The sequence below is a fragment of the Typha latifolia genome, chromosome 9 (genome assembly GCF_019914945.1).
Source record: "Typha latifolia isolate L0001 chromosome 9, TyphaL0001v2, whole genome shotgun sequence".
Lineage (NCBI taxonomy): Eukaryota > Viridiplantae > Streptophyta > Magnoliopsida > Poales > Typhaceae > Typha > Typha latifolia.
The window spans coordinates 8,529,047-8,550,604 of record NC_133094.1 but is presented as its reverse complement, the minus strand read 5'-3'; the positions used below and the strand labels follow the sequence as shown (position 1 = coordinate 8,550,604).

The 21,558-nt window shown below is 35.9% G+C and overlaps 1 protein-coding gene across 2 annotated transcripts; it reads left to right on the top strand.

The window, feature by feature from the left end:
- Positions 1-1,192: 1,192 nt before the first annotated feature.
- Positions 1,193-20,831, top strand: LOC140795450 (isoleucine--tRNA ligase, chloroplastic/mitochondrial). Of its 2 annotated transcripts, XM_073148002.1 has the most exons (22): positions 1,193-1,381; positions 1,476-1,638; positions 1,759-1,913; positions 2,000-2,101; positions 3,271-3,340; positions 4,200-4,312; positions 4,520-4,588; positions 7,364-7,471; positions 8,298-8,448; positions 9,621-9,855; positions 10,016-10,302; positions 10,386-10,522; positions 11,686-11,833; positions 13,972-14,103; positions 16,176-16,304; positions 16,631-16,758; positions 16,838-17,002; positions 17,493-17,618; positions 18,687-18,760; positions 19,642-19,891; positions 19,990-20,169; positions 20,254-20,831. In XM_073148002.1, the coding sequence occupies exons 1-22, from the start codon at positions 1,286-1,288 to the stop codon at positions 20,494-20,496; spliced, it is 3,261 nt and encodes a 1,086-aa protein (XP_073004103.1). In that variant the 5' UTR covers positions 1,193-1,285; the 3' UTR covers positions 20,497-20,831. The 2 variants fall into 2 exon arrangements, with proteins under 2 accessions (XP_073004103.1, XP_073004105.1); XM_073148004.1 differs by lacking the exons at positions 1,193-1,381; positions 1,476-1,638; positions 1,759-1,913 and having other exon boundaries at positions 2,034-2,101; positions 4,208-4,312.
- Positions 20,832-21,558: the final 727 nt, after the last annotated feature.

The window sequence follows — 21,558 nt, the reverse complement described above, 5'->3', positions numbered from 1 at the left end:
CTGGTTTTACCATCCTATTTGTTCCAATTCTAATAACTATGCTAGTAGAGTTGCACTTGATATGATCTAATAAATATAAACTCAAAAATAAAATAAAAGACTAGAGAAAAATACAGTCATTCAAGCAACTTCACATATTCACACACAATGTTATCAACAAAAAATAATGACAAAAAAGTCAGTAAAATGAACAAGAAATGATATGATTGTATTCTGCAAATATTCATACATCTGTTCTCTAGCTCAGACAATTTTACAAACAGGTTATATGCGATTTCCTACATGTGTAGCGTGTGCCTCTTTGTCATCTGTAATTAAAATGGGCTCTTATAGTTATTGGATCAAAACCCGGCCAGTTAGTACATTAACTAATATTAACCAATCCTTAGCACTTTCACCCTACTAATTACTGTACAATAAATAGTTAAGTGCTTGTTTGCTTTGAGGCTAAGCTCAGAACTTAGTTTCATATCTTAGACTTAATTTTTTGAAGAGTGAACTTGATTAGATATTAGTTTAAAAAATATTTGATTATTAAACCAGATTAGAGGTCAGAATTGATTCAATAACCCTTTGTGAATTCAAACTAAACTGGCTCTAAGTTAGAGTATTGAGAGTAGACATGATCATTAGGTCTGACCCGCTCAAACTCGGCCCGAACTCGCCCTATTTTAACCAAGCTAAGTCTGACTCAAGCCCAATTTAGGCCCGGCCATACCCGAGCCTGAGATGTTAGTGGGCGGCATAGGCTAAGCCTTTGCCCGCCTGATCCCGTCTGAAAGTCTGATCCACTATTCTCATCTATAGCTCAATCCATAATGCATGTATATTTTTATAATTTTTTTAGTCCCACGTTGAACATTTAGTAAACTTATATCAATATATAAGTATGTTAGAATGAAAGATAACTAAAATATCTTTATATAAACCCATTAAACTCGATCCAAAATATTCTAACCCGACCCAAATCGAGTAACTAGTGGGTCAGACTGTGAACAACTATTTAAAATTGACCCGGCCTGCCCGATGATCACTTCTAATTGAGAGTAATCGAGCCGAGATGCTGGCTAGCTCGAGCTTGATTATAATTTCGAACAAAAAAAAAAGATAGCTCGGCTCATTTTAATTTTTTTTAAACAATTTTTTTCAGGTCAAGAAGAAGCTCTTGTTCCTCTCCTTATCCCAATCCCCCATCTTCTAATATATTTCAAAGCCAGTACGGTACGGCCATGGCTCGCTGCCACTTGCTCACCTCGTGAGTCCGGTAACGCTCATCCCCGGTTGAATGGATGCCGCCTCTCTCCTCAAGGCCGCCGCTTCCTCCTCGAATCTGCTCACTTCCGGTGAAGCTACGCTCGCCGCCCGAGCCTCCTCATGCCTAGTACTCTCTCTCTCTCTGTCGCTCTATATCTCTCTGTCTCTCTGCCTCTCTGCCTCTCTCTCTCTCCCCTCTCATTTATGGTTTCTTGATTCAGGCAACGTCAAAAAGAGCGCCTTTTCCCATGAGAAGAGCTGCTCTTGGTAGGCCGCCTCTTCTCTCTCGGTCCTTTTCGAGTGATGTCAACGATGGGTTTCTGGGATCCGCTTCGAAAAGAAGAGCTCGTGGGCCGATAATGGCGGCCAAGAAGGCGGCGGAAGGTATAACCCATTTAGAGATTTTTTGATTTTGAATAGAATTTTAGGGTTTCTTTTTAAAATTTTTGGTGTTCCTGAGAGGAATGATAGTTGGGTTGCTGATTTAATTTGGTCTTGGTGAAGGCGGGAAGCGAGACGAAGGGAAGTATAAGCACACGGTGGATTTGCCCAAGACGTCGTTCGGATTGAGGGCGAATGCTGTGGTGAGAGAGCCGGAGATTCAGAAGATGTGGGAGGATAACCAAGTGTTCAAGAGGATAGCGGAGAAGAATACTGGGGTACCATGGAATATGTTTGATTTGTATGGTTACACGAAATAGGATGATATTGGTTGAATGGAGTTTGATAATTAATTTTTGAGCAGGGTAGCTTTGTTCTTCATGATGGTCCGCCTTATGCCAATGGCAATCTACACATGGGGCACGCCTTGAATAAAATTTTGAAGGATATTATTAATCGCTACAAGGTACTTTTAGTCTTCTGATACATTTTTTAAAAAACTCAATAATTTGTATGATTATGTTTGTCTGTGAACAAGTTTCTTTCTGTGCAATTAGATGTTTGATGCAATTGCTCTTATCTGAAATGGAAAGGCTTCATAGTTCATACTGTAATTGGTGTTCAATATTAGCACACCGTTTTTTGTGGTTTTCTTGCTGAGCCTGCACAAAAATTCTTTCGATGCCAAGGGGAGCTTATACCCTAGTATAAGATACAATTTATATTTCTATACATTATCCTTTCTATACTTGATATATCATCTTTCGATTCTTTTTTTCCATGCCATCCAACATACAGTGATTAAGAAATGAACATTTTGAGGACTATGCATTTTCATCATGAAACCCATAAATGAGATACAACATTGGAAGCTTTTCCTGGTTTTATTAGATTATGATTCCCTCGTCAGTATTAATGGTAAATTTTTACAATGTTCTGAAACTCAGTATTGGGATTGGTAAAGGTTGTTCAGAAAAACAATATTTATCGGCCACCCATATCTAATCGGACTATCTTTCTCTCTTTCCCTCTCTTTCCCTCTCTCTTCCCCCCTCTTTCTCTCTCTCTTTCCCTCTCCCATACAGGGTTCTCTCTCTTCCCCTCTCCCTTTCTCTCTTACCTGTACCGTCTTGGGCATGATTGGCCGATATGGCCAATCCTGATCCGAAACGGATCATGTTTGGGCTGACCCTATTCGAAATCAGCTGAAACTAGTTCCATGGATTTTTGTGCTCATGATTGTTGTCTTATTGATAATATATTTACTTTTTGGGAGGAAGTGGACATCAGGGCAAGGTTGTTGAAACATTTGTTGGTTTTTAGGCTCATATTTGATGTAGCACATGTAGGAATATGTTTCTTTCTTTCTTTTGTCAAATGGTGAAACTTGAATAGCAGTTTTCAATCATTTCCTGCTGAAGTGTTATTCCAAAACTCAAATATGATATTTCTTGTTTTCAGGGATAAAATTGGTTCTAATATTTTAATGGTCAAAGAAAGTGCTCTGACCACATCCATATTTATATTATGTATCTCTGTTTTTATACTTAATTGTATGCCTTTCTTGACTTAAGGTGTCTTCAATTTCTTATGATCTCTATCTTTTGTTGCCTGCAAATTATCTTCTTGATGCAGCTTCTTCAGAACCATAAGATCTCATTTGTGCCTGGGTGGGATTGCCATGGTCTCCCAATAGAACTAAAAGGCAAGTACAGTTCATGCAGTAGTTTTATTCAGTTTACTCTGTATGTTAATCAACGCTGACTTCTTCCAAAGCTTTTATGGTTGTACTTGTTGGCAACTGCCATGAATAATCTAGGAAGCCAGTACTGTTGTGAACTGTCATTACATAAATAAGATATGAAATATGAAATTTTGATATTATTTCTATTTCTACCACTCACCAATTGATAGACAGTGAGGCATCAATTCTTTGATTTTGAAAGACACCAATTATTAGTGCGTCTAAGCATCTTTGTCAGTTATGTTTGTTAACCAAGAATTGATTACGTCACCTTCCATTTCTTGAAAAACTTGGAATATTGTTTCATGTTTTCTTCTGTTTGTCTACTGATTAATTTGTCATGCCTATATATAAGTATATCATAGCAACTATAACAACAACATGATTAGCCCCTGATTGCAGACTAGGGCAAGGACAATGTGGTTCTTGTGAGGCTTTCACCCATCTCTACAATGTTATGGGTTTGAAATGGAATTTGATATCTTTTTTTTTTCTTGTCTTTCTCTAGGATTTTAGCATTGAATTTGCAAAACATGTGAGGGTTTGCGCTGGATATCTGACTGTCTGACCTAGTCTTCCAATTGTACTGTGCACACCACAACTTAAAAAATCTTACTATAATTGATGTAAAATATCTGTTGTGATGCTTCCATATCATTTCTTAGAATGTGTTACTGATTTTTTTTTTCTTTTTTCTTCCCATGCTGCCTCACTAGCACAGAGTATGACAACTCCCTATTGGACCTCTGCTACATTTTTTCCCCTTCTCTAACTTTTATAAATGATCTAACTAGGTAAGGAACATTCTTTGTTGCTTTAGTTTTGCAGTCAATGAATCAAGATGCACGGAAGGAGCTGACACCATTAAAGTTAAGACAAAAAGCTGCCAAATTTGCTAAAGAGACTGTTAACATCCAGATGAAATCTTTCAAGGTCAACTTGCATTATTCTTTTATTGAAAAATGGGTATATGTAATGAGTTAGAGGAATTTTGTATTGAATTGTTCTTTTATCTTAAATTTCCTATTAATATACCCACAGGAGTTGTTTATATTAATTGAATATCTCTGGTAAATTAGTCACTGGACATTTGTGTTTAGGGTTTAGGGTTTATTGACCTGTAATATTTGCATTTTGCAGCGCTATGGAATATGGGCAGATTGGGAGAATCCTTACTTAACCCTTTCTCCAGAATATGAAGCTGCTCAGGTTGGTAGCTCATTTCCACTGCTTCCTACTGCTTCTTTTGGACTGTTGAGAATTACATGATGGTTTGGACTGCTCAGGTTGTTTAATTAATTACAAGTTTGAACAGAATTTGCAGATGTAGATGTTGTTTGCATGCATAGATCTAAATATTCTCGATCATTATTAGTGACAGGTGCATTGTTAATTAGCAGAGAAACCTTCCAAACATAATTATATCCCTAATGTGCAATTCTATTTCAAGCATGGGTTTGAATAGTTGAAGTATCAAGAGATAGTGATACCCTAGCAATTACTGAACTGAAACAAGGCTGGAACTAGGTTTTCTCTTAATTTTTGCCCAGTATTATTGTATGACTAATTTTGAAATTTTTCGTCAACGTGGGCTAGATGTGGGTGGGATCATAAATTGGATTTGGCACGTATCAAACTCAGGCCATCAATTATCGATGTCCTGGTCTCCCTATTTTATGTCTTCGTCTCTTTTTTACCCTCTCTCTCCCTTCTCCCGAACTTTTGTTGCCTTTTTGTCTCTCCATTTTTTACCTTTTCTTTTACCAACTCCTTCACTCACCTCTGTTGCAGAGGTTGCTATGGCTTCTTGCTGTCTCTGTCGTAGAGTTGACGACATCAATGAGCTCAAATATTTATTGACTCTATCTAAAATTTAACATTGTAGTTAGTAATTTCGTTCTTTAACTTAAGTTGCTACTTATACGAGAAATTGATTAAACTAAAATTTCTTATTTTTCTATCATTGTTCTAAACTTTAGTATTTCTCTAAGTTCTATATCATGTTTTAGAATTTGAGTAATTAAAAAAAGGGGAATTTGTATATAACACCCTACCTTTTAATGAAATTTGCATTTACACTCTACATTTTTACTATTTGCAAATCGAGCCGTATGATTTAGGGCATATGTGCAGAAAACACCTTGCTGTTAGATCTGTTAGTTAAATTTAACCAAACCCTTACGTTAAATTAACTGTACTAAAAAGATTACAAAAATACCCTCAACCTAACCCAACTAAACCCAATCCAACCCAATCCAACTAAACCTAACAAACTAAATCCAACCCAAACCAACTAACTAATTAAACCCAACTCAAACCAACTAAACCCAACCCACTAACCAACTAAACCCAATCCTCCTCCTTCCTCCTTCCTCATCAACCGACCTAACACTCCTCCTCCCTCCTCCCTTCTCCCGCCTCATTCTCTCCTCCCTTCTCATCATCCCCACCTCCCTCGGCGGGATTCGACATTCGCGACGTGATGGCGGGGTGTTGGACACCGGGTTTGGCATGAGATCGGAGACTCCGCCACTCGGCTACGCCGGGTTTTGGCTCGAGACGCGCGGGGGGCTGCGCCGCCGGGTTTTGGGGACTTCGCCGAGATCGGGGACTTAGCCGCTCGGACGAGAGTGCGGCCTCGCCTGTCGTGGCCGTGCCCTCGGGGTCAACGTTCGACCACTCCAGATCCTTGTCGAGGACGCCGGATCCCCCGTCGAGGATGCGGGCGAGGGTGGTGGTTGCGTTGTTGGCCCGTGGGTCAACTTAGGGGTCGGTCAACCTAAGGGTATTTTAGGCATTTAAGGTATTTTAAAAATAAATTATATATAATTAATGGAATATTCTCACGGTGTTAGTTGAAATTTAACTCAGGGTGTTTTTTGCACATATTCCCTAAATTATAGGGCTCGATTTGTAAATAGTGAAAATGTAAGGTGTAAATGCAAATTTAGCTAAAAGACAGGGTGTTAAATATAAATTTCTCTAAAAAAACATAAAACAGATTAACAGAATAACCGATATAGTGGTCGAAATAGCCTATATAATTGTTATAGTTGATATGTGATTAGGGGTGAAAACAGGTTAGATTAACTCCGACCCGACCCGCTATCCGACCCGATTCGGATCGGATTCGGGTAAAAAATTTCTATCTGATTCGGATACGGATAGAATTTTTAAAAAAAATTCGGATACGGGTCGGATATATTTTTCGGATTCGGATACGGATATCGGATATCCATTTACCCGCATATTTTTTTAAATGATTTACAGTTTTTAGTTTGCTTATTTAAATAGTAAATATTAATAATGTTACTAATAATACGTTATATATTATTTATAGAGATTAATTTCTTTAATTTTATATATTTGACATACAAAAAAATTATTTATTGTAAAACTCTTAATAATTTTATATTAATTATATTTAAATAAAATATTATAATTATTTTAAATTCAATCAATATCCGTTTAAGATCCGATCCTCTATCCGAAAATTATCCGTATCTGTTTAGTTAGAATATGGTTTTAAATTTTGCTATCCGTCCAATATTCGTATCCGAATTCGTATCCGGACTAAAAATATGGATCCGGATATGGGTTGAGCACTATTCGATCCGTATCCAATCCGTTTTCACCCCTCTATGTGATATTTTCTCTGATGACCAATATTGATATTAGTATTTAGTACCTTGATTACAAGTGCTATTACTGTTCAAGCTGATGGAACAAATAGGAAGGTATTTACATTTTTCCATAGCCTAATTTACTTGCCTATTTTGACTTGCATGCTATCAGCATATACTCCTTGAGTTATTACTTCTAAGCATGTCGCTAGCATCTCTATATACTACAGATCTATGTGTGACCATAGTTCTTATGCTTAAGTTGATTCAGGAGAAAGTAGATCATGTCCGTTAGATGGTCCAGTCCGCGTACCTCTTTGTGATATTTTCAGCAATAATCTTTGTTCTTTGTGTTATGCAGATCGAGGTGTTTGGTCAAATGGCCATGAGAGGATATATCTATAGAGGACGGAAACCTGTCCATTGGAGTCCTTCCTCACGTACAGCTCTTGCAGAGGCCGAGTTGGAGGTATATTATGGTTTGCTTAGAAGGGCCAGATGAAATTTATACATATTTTACAAATTTTATAGTAACTGAGGCAGTAGACAACTTTGTAGTAAAGTAAGAAGATTCATGTATTGGAGTTAAGCTTACAGTCTATCATACCTTACCGGTTGATGCCACTGCTTTGCTCACTTTATTCCCTCACCTTTTCCAAGAAGAATTGGTTTTTTTCGATCGGTCGAGTGGTCAAGTGAAGGAACCCTTTATCTTTAAGAGATGTTGAATCATATAAGTGTAGGTCTTTTCCTTTATGATAAGTGCTTTTTTTTTCCTTGAACTATGTTGCATTTGTTTGATCAACTTGCAAATTGGATTGGTGATAGTTCAGACAATAAACTCTACCTTTATATTTTCTATTTCACAGCAGCATATTCTTTATGCAAAATAATGTGTTTCTCAATTCAAATTTCAAAAATTATATTTAATAATTTTTGTTTTTTTTTCCTCCAAGCTGAGCACAGTGTCATAACATTTATAATACTATATATCTGAAGTGCTTATCATGTTTTTATTCCAAGCTGAGGACTTAACGTCCAAACAGATCCTGGAATATAGGATTTGTATGACCAGTCTACAAAAGTGAGTTTGTAATAGACAGGAATACCGTGTTGAAGACAAAAACTTGGTGCTTGATAATCCTCTCCAGTTATCTTTATGTATCTCAATTTTGTCCATAATAATAAAGGAATGAGCATATATATGGTATACAATGTACATAATTGATTTATTTATCGCTTGTCATAGATGTGCACATGTTTTTCTTCACTCATATATTTTTTTCCTTTTGTAGTATCCTGAAGGGCACATCTCAAAAAGTATATATGCTGGTTTCAAGATTATAAGTCCACCTCCATCTTCAAATGGCTTATTAGAGGAATTTTTTCCAAACATATGCTTAGCCATTTGGACAACAACTCCATGGACTATCCCAGCAAATGCTGGTGAGATAATTGTGCTTTTAATTTTGCTTCATGAAATTAATCAAATTATCAGTGGAGCCATTTGATTAGAGGGAGCTACTCCTAGAGCAAGGGAGTGAGATGACATCTGTTTGGGGTATATGGAGGGTGGGATTGCATTACTGATATGTTAGGTGGCCATATATCCATATCTGGTATGGAAATCAATTGACCTGATATAAAATCTGGACTGAATGTTATATCTCCCTGAAATGGGGGTGTAGCATCCCAATCCCAAGGGCTATGATGTCATTTGAATAAATAGTACAAACCTAACGTGTGACAAGGATTGGGAGCACTGGACTAGCAAATCGCGTTGGATGTGTGTCTTCCCCATGGGACAACTCTGGGGATGAGTGATCCCCTTATCACAAGGAGGCACCTCGACAAAGTCCAAGTAACCAATACACTCAAGATATACCATTATTGCGACTTACAAGATATACCAATTGAAAAATGATAGCATCTCGCATGAACGGCATCCTGATTTTCAATTTTTATGATGCATTCATTCTGTTGGCATTCTGAAGTTTAGCTTGGTATTTACTGGAACCTGTAATTTCTTATCAGTCCCATGGAAGTCTTCATTCCAGAAGGTAGGTAATGGAAATTTGACCCTACGATCTTCATCATGTGCAAGTTGACAAGAATAATTTATCTACCGAGATTAGTTCTCCTTAGGATTGTTGATTGTTCTAGTATGCTAACTTGGAAGTTCTTGTCAATGCATCATACCTAGTTTGGGAGATACTGTGATGACCATGTACTCTTGTGCTCTTGATTCTTGAACACTGAATTGTCCTATGGATGCCTAATGTAAACTCAAAATTATGTCATGGATTGCACATTATGACATTGCTCCTTATGGGTTATTCCACAAAATTAACACCCTGTTTCCTTTGGTCATCCTGTTGGCTGTATTTTTACACCTAGTACTCAGGGTACAACATCGTATGATGCCTCTTTGTCATGGGGTTTGTCTGGAAAGTTGAATTACCCACTGGTCCAATAGCATCAGAGAGAAGCATTAGTTTTGTTTGTAATTGCAAAAAAGCATGATCATTCTGTCTTCATCATTTCTATCATTATCTGAAACGACTTACAGAGTAAAGAGATAGCTATTGTTTTTGTTGACACTTTTTTCCTTCTTCCAGCTGTTGCAGTGAATTCACGGCTTACCTATGTGGTGGCTGAAGTGCACTCTGTCCTGGAAAGCGCATCAACATCATGTGGAGGAAAACAAATAAAACTTGGCAGCATTTTCAAATCTGGGAAAGAGAAACCTTTCCTCATATTGGCGTCGGAGCTTGTATCGACACTTGAATCTAAGTGGGGCATGAAGCTTGTGGTTAGAAAAACTTTTCCTGGATCAGCTTTGGAGAATTGCAGGTCAGATCATATATGGAAAAATAAATTTTTCTCGTATATTCCATTGTGTCATGCTTTGGTTAGTTATTAGTGGCAGTCATTAACTTCTATGGAGGTGCAAACTTGCACTTCAGTGATAGCAGCTCTCACAAGCTAATTGTTAGTTCCGTCACTGTGTCAGGTATGTTCATCCTGTGAGTGGCAAGGAATGCCCTGTTGTTCTAGGAGGGGACTATATAACTACTGAGTCTGGAACAGGGCTTGTTCATACTGCTCCTGGCCATGGTCAGGAAGACTACATAACTGGCTTGAAATATGGACTACCTATACTTTCACCTGTGGATGATGAAGGCAAATTTACTGAAGAAGCTGGAGAATTTCATGGTTTAAATGTTCTTGGGGCTGGGAATGATGCTGTCACAAACTTTCTGGATGAGCAATTATCACTTCTTATGGAAGAGCCATACAGTGAGTACAGATGTAAATGATCAGCATGTTTTCTTGTTAATTTCCAATGTTTATAATACGTAATTTGTTTCTTTGATTTGCAGAACACAAATACCCCTATGATTGGAGAACAAAAAAGCCTACTATATTCAGAGCCACTGAGCAATGGTTTGCATCTGTGGAGGGTTTTCGTCATGCTGCTATGGATGCTATTAGCAAAGTGGCTTGGATTCCTTCACAGGTACTGTTGCAGCTTTCTCCGTAACTCTTTTCACTAGTTAATTGCATTCCATGTGAAGTTTTCACGGAAGTTCAGTGGTGAATCTGGTGCTAATTTCTACTGGCAAGATACCTTGATTATCAAACTTTTTGAACTAAATAAGATCTAGCTCCATCAAGTTCTGGAACTGTGTTAGCTCTGGAACCAAATAAAGATATAAAATTTGAACTCCAAATTTCTTAGTGGATTTTTTTCAGGCACTGGTCTTCAATTCAAGGATCAAGTTTTCGGATTATAATATTAGACCCACATCCTTTAATTAACTTTTGAGTGTAGATACTATCATGTTGACGATATATTTGCAGATCCATGCCTATTAGTGCAGTGAATTTGGGCTAATAGAAAATTATTTGGCTTTGGGTTATGCTAAGCATACTACTTGGCACCTATCATGCCAATGGTTTACATGGGGTTGTATCGAGACAAAAAACCTTCTCAGAAACAATAAAGCTTCTCAGGGCAAGTGAGGAAGCTAACACATGAATTAAAGGAGAATGGACTAAGAAATTTGTGCATTCATAATTGATGTTGAGTGATATATTATAACTCATTGTTGAGGCTGCGAGATATGATGACATGGAGATTGTATTTGTACCTTGGAAATTATGATGTAACTCAGTTAATTATTGTTCTTTAAGGCCAAATTTCCTTAGGAAAATGGATCATATATTAGGCTTCATAAAAGTGCTCAACTATCAACATAGACTAGGAAGAACAAACAAGAAATATCAAGTGGGATGCGTCAAGCATCATACTTCTGATGGAATAGTTATTAAGACATGATTTGGAAAAGGTAGAATTGAAAGCATTTTAGGGTGAGACTTCTTCCTTGGAGATGAGAAACATGAAGTCACTTCTAGCTATCAGTGTCTCTTTGAGAGATGCTTAAATGTTCCTCTTTAAACCAGCACTATAAGTTCTATAAAACTTTCAAAGTTATTTTACTAGTTTGTCATTCAAGAATCTTAAAGAACATATTATAATGCTTGTCATATATATATATATATATATATTCTCTGTGAATGTTCCAAAGATTTGTGATGGTTCCTTTTGTTTTCAACTTTTCATAGCTATTATATATGAGGATTATTTGCTGTTCAATGACATGCATAACTTGTGTTCAGGCAGAAAACCGAATTGTTGCTATGACTTCCAGCCGTTCTGACTGGTGTATTTCACGGCAGAGAACTTGGGGAGTTCCTATTCCTGTTTTCTATCACATAGACTCTAAAGAACCACTTTTAACTGAAGAAACATTGAACCATATCAAGAGTAAGTTTTACCAGTAAAGAATGATGATACTTGTTTTTTCTTTTGGTGAAGGTATTTAAATTTATTCAGAATCAAGTGAGTGTCTCATTGATTTACACAGGTCCTATAAGCTCTTTACTAATTTTGGTTATGGTTCATCTTTTGGTGTAGCCTAAATGTATATAAAATGAGAAAAGTAGATAAGCTACCATAACCAAAGTAATGAGAAAAGCAATGCTTGGTCATCCTTGTTGTTCTTTTGATAGTATCTGTAATAAACATAAATTATTCAAGAACGTGCACAAAAGGTGTACAAAAGGATGAGTCAACCACCATCATTTTCTGGACTTGATAGAGGTTCTGGAGTGGGAACTTGGCAAAGCTAAGAATCCAAGCTTGCAGTCCTGGTAGTACAACCACACCTGCTTAATGCTATTCAATAGCCTCAAAGAGGCAAACCTTAGGAAAAGAGCGAAGGTGAAAGCAAGGTTCCAAAAATCGGTATCGGGATTGGGATCGGTCGTCTGGAAAAACGATACGTATCGGCTGTATCGGCCATATCGGCCGTATCGGCCGCCTGTATCGGATCAGACTATTTTAATTAAATAAAATTCTAAATATTATTAAAAATGTTGAGAAATTTCTAAAAATTAAAAAAAAAAATAGAAGAAAATAAGAAATAATAATTACTCACATATAAAACTTAAAAAGTAAAAATCTCTTTTCCTCCCTCTCTTTTTTCCTATCTCTCTAACTGTTAGTCTAAAGTATCCATTATCTCCCACATTTCTTTTTTTCTATCTTTTTCTCTCTTTCTCATCCTTTTTTTTTATCTTTTTCTCTTCCTCACTCTCTCTTCCTTTTTCTCTTTCTCTCTCTCTCATACCTTTTTTTTTTTTTTAATCTTTCCCTCTCCTTCACTCTCTCTTCCTTTTCCCCTCTCTCTCTCTCATACCTTCTTTTTTTTTAAATCTTTCCCTCTCCTTCACTCTCTCTTCCTTTTTCCCTCTCTCTCTCTCATACCTTCTTTTTTTTTTAAATCTTTCCTTCTCCTTCACTCTCTCTTCCTTTTTCCCTCTCTCTCTCTCATACCTTTTTTTTTTTTAAATCTTTCCCTCTCCTTCACTCTCTCTTCCTTTTTCCCTCTCTCTCCCTCCCTTTCTCTCCCTCACTCTCTCTTCCTCTTTCTCTCTCTCTCTCTCTCTCTCTCTCTCTCTCTCTTCCTCTTTCTCTCTCTAGTTGCTGCTGTAGCCGCCTGCATAGACACCTGTACAGGCCGAAAGGTTTCGGCCTGGATCGAGATCGGCTATAGTCGATCCCGATCCGTTTCAGCCGATCCCACTCGGGATTGGCCGAAACTGGAATCCTTGGGTGAAAGCATGATGATATTATGGACATTGATCCGTTTGCATTCACATATCAAGGGCTAAATAGATAAAGCTTGATACCATGGATTCCAGTTTCAGCTAATCTCAAGATGGATCTAGATTGGCCATAGGCTCATAGGCTCATAGCCGATCACGATCCTAGCTTGAAATCAATATGGTAACTGATTTCGTTTTTGGGATTGGCTGTGTTGGCCGAAACTTGTTGAGAACTTGAGATAGTTTTTTAGTAAAGATTTAGGTCAGATATAAATAGATTTGACCCGGGGAACATTAGTAATTGATTTAGAATATAAAAGAAGGTTGTAATGCCAGTTTTCATATTTATTATTTTAGAACAAAGTGGTAATTTATTATTTGGCCATAAATAAAATAAGTATACATATTTGTGTATTGTGATCTTTTGTTGTTATGTTGTGAATTGCGCTATTAAAATGTTTATATATGCTATATTAGTATATGTTATATATCATATATAATTATTTTTAATATGTTTTATAAAATGCTAGACCGTCTTGACTCCTGCCTTCCACTTTGGCTTATGTGGTGGGGTGATCACCTGCAAGTCGCGGCTGTCTTGTAAAACATTGTTTATGCTTGTGGTTCACAGTTAATGCCTATTAGTCTAGACTTTCAGTAATTCTTAATGGTTGTAGTTGACAGTTGTTGCGCACTGGTTTTAATATCTATTGTACTTCAATCCTCTGAACCTAGTAAATATAGCATCTCTTGCTTGAGTTGCTTCTTATAGTGGAACTATTCTTTTTTGTGCAGTTATAGTATCGAAAAAGGGTAGTGATGCATGGTGGCACATGCCAACAGAGGAACTTCTTCCTGATAAATATCGCGACATAGCTTCTAACTATCAGAAGGGGACTGATACAATGGATGTTTGGTTTGACTCTGGTAATATGTTTTAAATTATTTGATGTCCTGAAAAATGAACAGAAATTTCGTTCATCAGTTTCTTTTCCTAATAGACACTAATTATAAGTTCTTGAAAGACTTGTTAATATATTCCTATTTTTTGCTTCTTAAGAAATTTCCTTTTTCCATTTTATAATTCTTTTCTTCCCTATAGTGTTTTTTTTGGTATTTAGCTGACCTGCTTCCTTAGTATTTTAATGTTTATGGATTTTATTTTAGCAATTATCCATACTGATGTATTAGTAATAACATATAGCATAATGCAGTGTTGCAATCAAAGAAACTGCTCCTCGGTTACTTTTATGTGCATGTAGCCTCATCCTTGCTGACCTTCTTATGCAGCATAGGGAACATGATTGTTCTATTGTTGAGATAATTTGCTTTATTATCAATTGAAGTTTTTTGGTTGTGCTTTTTCCTATGTTCATATATTTTCTAGTGTCTGACTTCTTTTAAGATCTATCTAACTGAATTTCTATGCAAAGATAGTCTTTGAAGGTACTTTAAAGTAATAAAAAAAGGTCTAAAGGTAGAGTTGAATTAGACGTGTTAAGATTTTTCTTTTATTTAAAGATTAATTTGAGTTTTTTTTATATATCTAGAGACTGTAGATCAAGTGGTCCATGTCAGGGCAGAAAATGACCATAGTACAATATGACCCGAAAGTTAAGGGGAGATTTGTGGATTTAATCATTATTCCTTTAGGGGTGCCTGTTACTAAATTTTCACTGAGTCTGAGATAGTTTCCGTATCACTCAGAAAGAATGCATATCAGTGCACTAGGTTCCGAGTGCAAGGTCTGAAGAGGAGAAGCTATATACAACCTCACCCTATATCCATGCGAGTGTTTTCATAAGGCAAAGTAAGGCCACCAGGATACATGAGGTGAGACTTGACCATGATTCTCAGTAATATCCTTTACAGTTGGCATATAATTATTTTCATAGATGTAGTGCTTTTATATGCTAATAAATAGTAAAGGATAGTTGATATTCATGAGTATCAGTAATAAATTTACATACTACATTTCATGGATGAGACACCGCAACTCTTTCTTACCAACAAGGATTTCTCATAGAAACTTACCTACCAGGGCCAGTTAACGTTGCAATAGTCATCAATTTGTGAATTGCATGTGGAGCATGCATGGATGGAAGTTAAAAGGCTTTAAGAACCAGACGACTTACTATGGTTGTTGAGTATGACCTAAGGAAACCTTGGATTAAGTGTAACACCGAGATAGATGTGACTGTGCTGTTTCCCCATATTAGGAAGCCATAGACTGGATCACATCCTGCCATTATGGACGGAACTAGAATGGAACATGTAGAAAAAAAATTTCATACTATAAATTTGAAGGCCTAAGATGCAATTTTGTACTGAATTCAAGTATGGTAATTAGAAGCAAAGAGGTTGACTGTGCAGGTATAATTTATGTAGAGCTCACTATTTTCTAAAATTATGAGATATCTGCCCTACTATAATGTGAGCACATAAGGCCTCTTCATCATACTTATACTATCACTATAGATGTTAACATGAAAAAAGAAGAATAGGAGGTTCTAACTATGGATTGAAGTATTGATTGATCCCAATTCATATCGCCTAAACGGATTAGCCGATATGGCCAATTCCTGATCCAAGTTGTCCAAAATGGAAGGCTGATATAACTAATATGGCCAATACATATCATTTTTTCGAGCAACCAATCATGCTTTCGAGATTGATACTTATAACCTTCTAACGTGATCAGTCTAAATGCACAAGATATGATAGTATTCTTAGTTTGGTTATTTGGTTGGGCATTGGTTACTTATCATTAATCTGATGCCAATTAGGAGAACTCTGATCCAAATGATGAAAATACAAGGTTCCTATTTGGCATCAGATGTAAGTACTAACAAAAATGTATTAATGTCAGTACTGTCAGTCTAATTTATTTCCTTTTACAGTTTCATTTTCTTGGGCAGTTGTTCTTGTAATACTGTTCTGCTATGGCAGTCTCATCAAAAGTTGATAGTTGTGAGCATCATTTTCTTTATCTGTCATAGGCTCCTCCTGGGCTGCAGTCCTGGCACAAAGAGATGGCCTTGGTTTTCCTGCAGATTTGTACCTTGAAGGTACTGATCAACATCGTGGATGGTTCCAAAGTTCTTTGTTAACCAGTATTGCCACAACAGGTAATTACATATGAATCTTTGTCATTTCCTTAGTAAGGCTATTTCTTGCGACCAATCTTTATAAGGAATCTTCATAGTTCATACTTTCTGCTCGGCTGTCTGCACTGTCTTAGAATAATTTGAAGCATATGTTCATTCAAAAATATTATTGTTTTGTAAAAATGTTGTTCATTTAAATTATTGTTTTTCCTCTTTTTTATTTTATTTTCTATCTTTTTCATATTTAAGCCTTTGTTTTTCAAAGCTAATATTACTTTTCTTTCTAGTATATCTGCCAAGATCCATGCTAAGTTGTTAACATATGAATTTGCTCTGTGCTTTTTTAGGAAAGGCTCCTTATTCAAGTGTTATAACCCATGGGTTTGTACTTGATGAGAAAGGCATGAAGATGAGCAAATCACTTGGCAATGTTGTTGATCCAGATATCATAATTAATGGAGGGAAAAATGCCAAGGTTTGTCTTGAAGTAGTTCTGAAAGAGTGTAAGTTTCTTCTTTCTTCTGCACATTGTAATGCTATTTATCCTACTGTAGGATGAGCCTGGCTATGGAGCTGACGTTCTCCGCCTATGGGTTTCTAGTGTTGATTACACTGGTGATGTAATGGTTGGCCCGCAGGTCCTCCGACAGATTTCTGACATGTATAGAAAACTTAGAGGGACACTGAGATTTCTTCTGTCAAATCTGCATGACTGGAAAGTATGTTCAGGTGGTCTACTATATATCTTTCTTTTGTTTCCCAAATCATGGATTGTAATCATGAGCAGAAAGATATTTAAATATCCTGATTTTCATCTCTTCATGTTTGCCCTGATTTTTCATCTATATTGGTTCTAATCACTGTCCGTCGTGCTCATTTTCATTTAATCATAATACTACCTCAATATTTTGGAACAAATTGGTTATTAGGAATTGTAAATCTACTAGTTCTTTATGGTTGTTTCTTGAATAAATATATAGTTAGGTAGTAATATAAGTCATTCCTTCTTAGAAGGACACTATAGTTATAAACTTATCTAGTGATTTTAGAAGTCCATCAGTGAAGGTTTTCATCACCCTATTATGTTATGAGTTTCTCTTATCTCACGTAACTCCTTTATTTTTCTATTTACAGAGTTGTTAATTACACATGCTTGTTTAATGTTATTATATTGTGATCTCATTCTTTTTTATTCATGTCTCTTTTTAGCCGGAAAATGCAGTTTCATATGATGATCTTCCAAAAATTGACAAATATGCATTATTCCAACTTGAGAATGTTGTGAATAGCATACAGGAGAGCTATGAGAACTATCAATTCTACAAAAACTTTCAGGTATATTGGCTTATTTGTAGGGACTTTCCTTGCAATCATTCACACAAACTTTCATACTTTGAGAAATAAAGTCCGTCTAGTTCTAATTATTTCATTTCTGCCAGAAGTTTTGTCAATTGTTCATAGTATTTTCCAATTATTCTGGTCCATAAATTTGTCCACTTATTTCATTGTCTAGTTTTTAGGTACTTCTTAACCCATACAACAAGTTGAGTTTGCTTGAGAAGAGTTCCTTTATATTGAGTCTTAAATTTACTCTTGTTAATTATATAATTTATATTGAGTATTGTGAGTCTATCATAAAGTTTAAACCAAATTGATATGTATGAGATTAAAGAAATTATAAAGTTTGGTATTGCATGTAAGTTATTGGTTTAACTAGACTTCTCCAAATGTGTTCCTAACTGTTTCCATGTCAGAAGGCTGTTGGATTGGATCTTATGATCAGAGTCAATTTAGTTCATATTAAAAAGTTATGACTGATTCCTTTGCAGATATTTTATAAGGAAAGCAACAATCTCTAGGACTAATTTTCGATAGTGCAGAGAATATGATGGAACTTATATATGTTTAGCTACTTCTCCATGTTATCTGAAATCTATGTACTCCCATTGAAATAATTCACCTAATGCCTTAATTTTACTTGATATTACACCAAGAAATTTCAGATCTAATATGGATAAATATTCAAGCTTTGTTTAGACATTTTTATCATTTTGTATCACATTCATGCAAACAAACTTCTTGACATAGTGAATCTTAGGAAATATTGGATGAAACTTCATAATAAATTTGATTGAGTTTAGCTATATTAGTTATCTCATATATGGAACTTATGATTGACTTAATGGTCCCTGCGCCAGTAAGATTGATTAGAAGGTACTACAGAAAGTTCATTTTCCAGTATAGTATAGGAGATGTGCATTTATTGTGCACATTAGACTGCATGGATGAATGTTTATGCGTAATTTAATTAAAATTATTGTGTTTCTCTTCTGCATATATTGAGTTTGTATAGTATTCATATACCTTTGAATTTTGAACATTGTTCTCCTTTTGTTATTTCAGATCATACAGCGTTTTGCAATTGTTGATCTATCCAACTTTTATTTCGATGTTGCCAAAGATCGACTTTATGTTGGGTAAGGTCTTCTTAGCATCACTTTGTGCACGCCAGTAATTCCTTGCATCCAGTCCAGTGTGTATTCTACTCTTCTAATAAGTTGATATTTCTAGGATTTTGTCTATCATCCCTTGCCATGCTGGACTCTGTTTGTAATCCCTATGTATTAACTTTTTTTCTTTTGATATATTTATTTCGGTTGAGGTGATAATTTTCAACTCAAAATTGAAGTCTGGAAATGTTTTATATCCTATCCCTGATGGATGCACCTATATCAGCACACATGATGTATACCTTAATAAGTCCCCTTGTCCTTTATGCATCATTGTGAAACAATTTACTCATACACCTCAATGAGTACTTCAAAGAAAACAAGATGCATCGTCTACGAACGGATTTGGTGTGATTAATTTATTGAGCTCTTTATATAAGCACAGTAAATCCGTGTGATTAATTTATTGAGCTCTTTATATAAGCACAGTAGGATCTTTATTGTCACCGGACATCTAATACATCTTCCTAGAGTGTTAAACTATGAAATATTTGAGCAGAGGTGACACACTTCAGGCATTGTGCAATGGGGTTGAAAAAAACTGCATTACTTGAGCACATAACTTTACACAGTTGCATTATCTGAGGATTAGAGTGGAGTAATTCCTTGAATACAACATCTGAGCTCTGTAGCTCCTAAGGTGGTAAACACAATCATGTATAGAATGGTGGTATATGGCTTCAGAGTGCATTTACTCAAGTTTTACATACTTCTGCTTCCATTTATCATAAAAAGATTAAATAAAAGTCCTCTATTTCTTTGAAGTAGTTATGATTATTCGAGACAGTGGCCCAGATGCTATGAATGAGAGTATAATTTTGATGATATTTTTGTGGTGTGTTTGGCAGGGGTAAATTCAGCTTTACAAGGAGAAGTTGTCAGACAGTACTTGCTGCACATCTTCTTTCCATTGTCAAAGTTATTGCTCCAATTTTACCGCACTTGGCTGAGGATGTCTGGCAAAATCTCCCTTTTGATCATGTCATGGAAGATGGTTCCATTGCAAAGTTTGTTTTTGAATTAAAGTGGCCTGATCTAAATGGGAAATGGCTTTCAATACCTGCTGACGATGTTGATTTCTGGAATCAGATTCTTGAGGTACATTAGCTTTCCTCATCATTGAACAAAATCAAGTATAGCTTAATGTTCCATCCTTTGATACTTCTTAATTTTATTTTAACCTTGTCATTGAGTAGTTGAGATCGGAAGTGAACAAAGTTTTGGAGAATGCTCGAATTGGAAAGCTAATAGGCTCCAGCTTAGAAGCAAAGGTTTATCTTCAGGCTGCAGATGGTGCCACTGCATCCCGATTACAAGAAATGTGCAGTTCTACTAATGATGCAGACGCTCTGCATCGTATATTTATAACTTCTCAGGTACAAAGACACTTTTGCAGCATTACTTATCTCCTTCCATATACACATTTTCAGACCCTTTTTTTTTTTACTGTGCCTCTGCAGGTTGAGATCTTAACTTCACTAAATGATGAAATCATATCAAACATAACATACACCGGCAAATATAGTAACACAAGAATAGGCGAATTATGGATTGGTGTGTCTCGTGCTGACGGTATGAAATGTGAAAGGTGTTGGAACTATTCACCCCTAGTTGGATCAGTCATTGAGCATCCTACTCTGTGTGCTCGGTGCTTTAGTGCTATTGATCTTCAACCAGTTTCTGCCGCAGTAGGTGTCAGCTAATATTTGAACAGACGAGGTTCTAATTATTCTGGGTCTGGGTTATAATCGGCTTGTGACACAGAAATGAGCGGTTGTGCTGGAAGTGAGGATACGTCATGTGAAACATCAGAAGCTATTTGCAAGAATAAGCAGAATAGTTATAATAAGCAAAGGAATAATGCATTTTTGTTTTATTTCTCCATTTTCCTATCTTGATATTGGGGTTGGGATAGCGTATTGAGTAAAAGTGAAAAAAGTTATTGTTGGTGTGCAATTTTCATTGAAATGTAAGGCTTGGACATGTTCTTCCAACGAAAGTTATTTATATTTAGCTTAATTACAGTTTGTTCCCCTGAGTTCTGACTTGGTATCATTTAGCTTTACAGATTGTGCCCTAAAATTGTGATAATCTATAAACCCCTAGGATATTGTTAAAGGATATTCTAAAATTATCTTCCTATCCTTTTATATTTGGAAGAAAATTATCTTGTTTCAGATTGAATACTTTAAGGTGAATTTCCAAAACTACCTTTATAGGAGTGTAAGGGATTTTGCACAATCTTATTTTCCCTCTCTACGTTCTTCTCTAGCCTATATCTTCTCCCTCTCACTTATGATTTAGACACTATATTCTTGAGGTATGTTTTTTCTATCCCACCCAAAATTAGGATAATTATATTTATCGCTTCTAAACTATCACAATTTTTTATATACACCTCTTCAATTTTTTATCATTCAAATAGAATCCTTGAGTGTATCCAACTTTTTAGGGTTATTTGTTTGAAAACACATATCAATTAAGCCCATTTTGGTTTTTTTTTATGAGTCAGTTATTTTTATAAATTTTTTGTTTTAGATTTGTTATCACAATTTTGTGCCTCATTAAATACTGATGGGATATTGTATCAATAGAGAAAAGTGATACCATGCTCTTCTCTCCTTTTTTTTTTCCATCTCTAAAACTAATTTTTTTTTTCTTCTTTTCTAATACAAGCCTCTCATGTGCTAAGAAATATTCTTTTATTCTTCGTCAATTTCTTCTTTTATATCTCACTCCTCCATATCTTTTTCTTTTTTTAATCA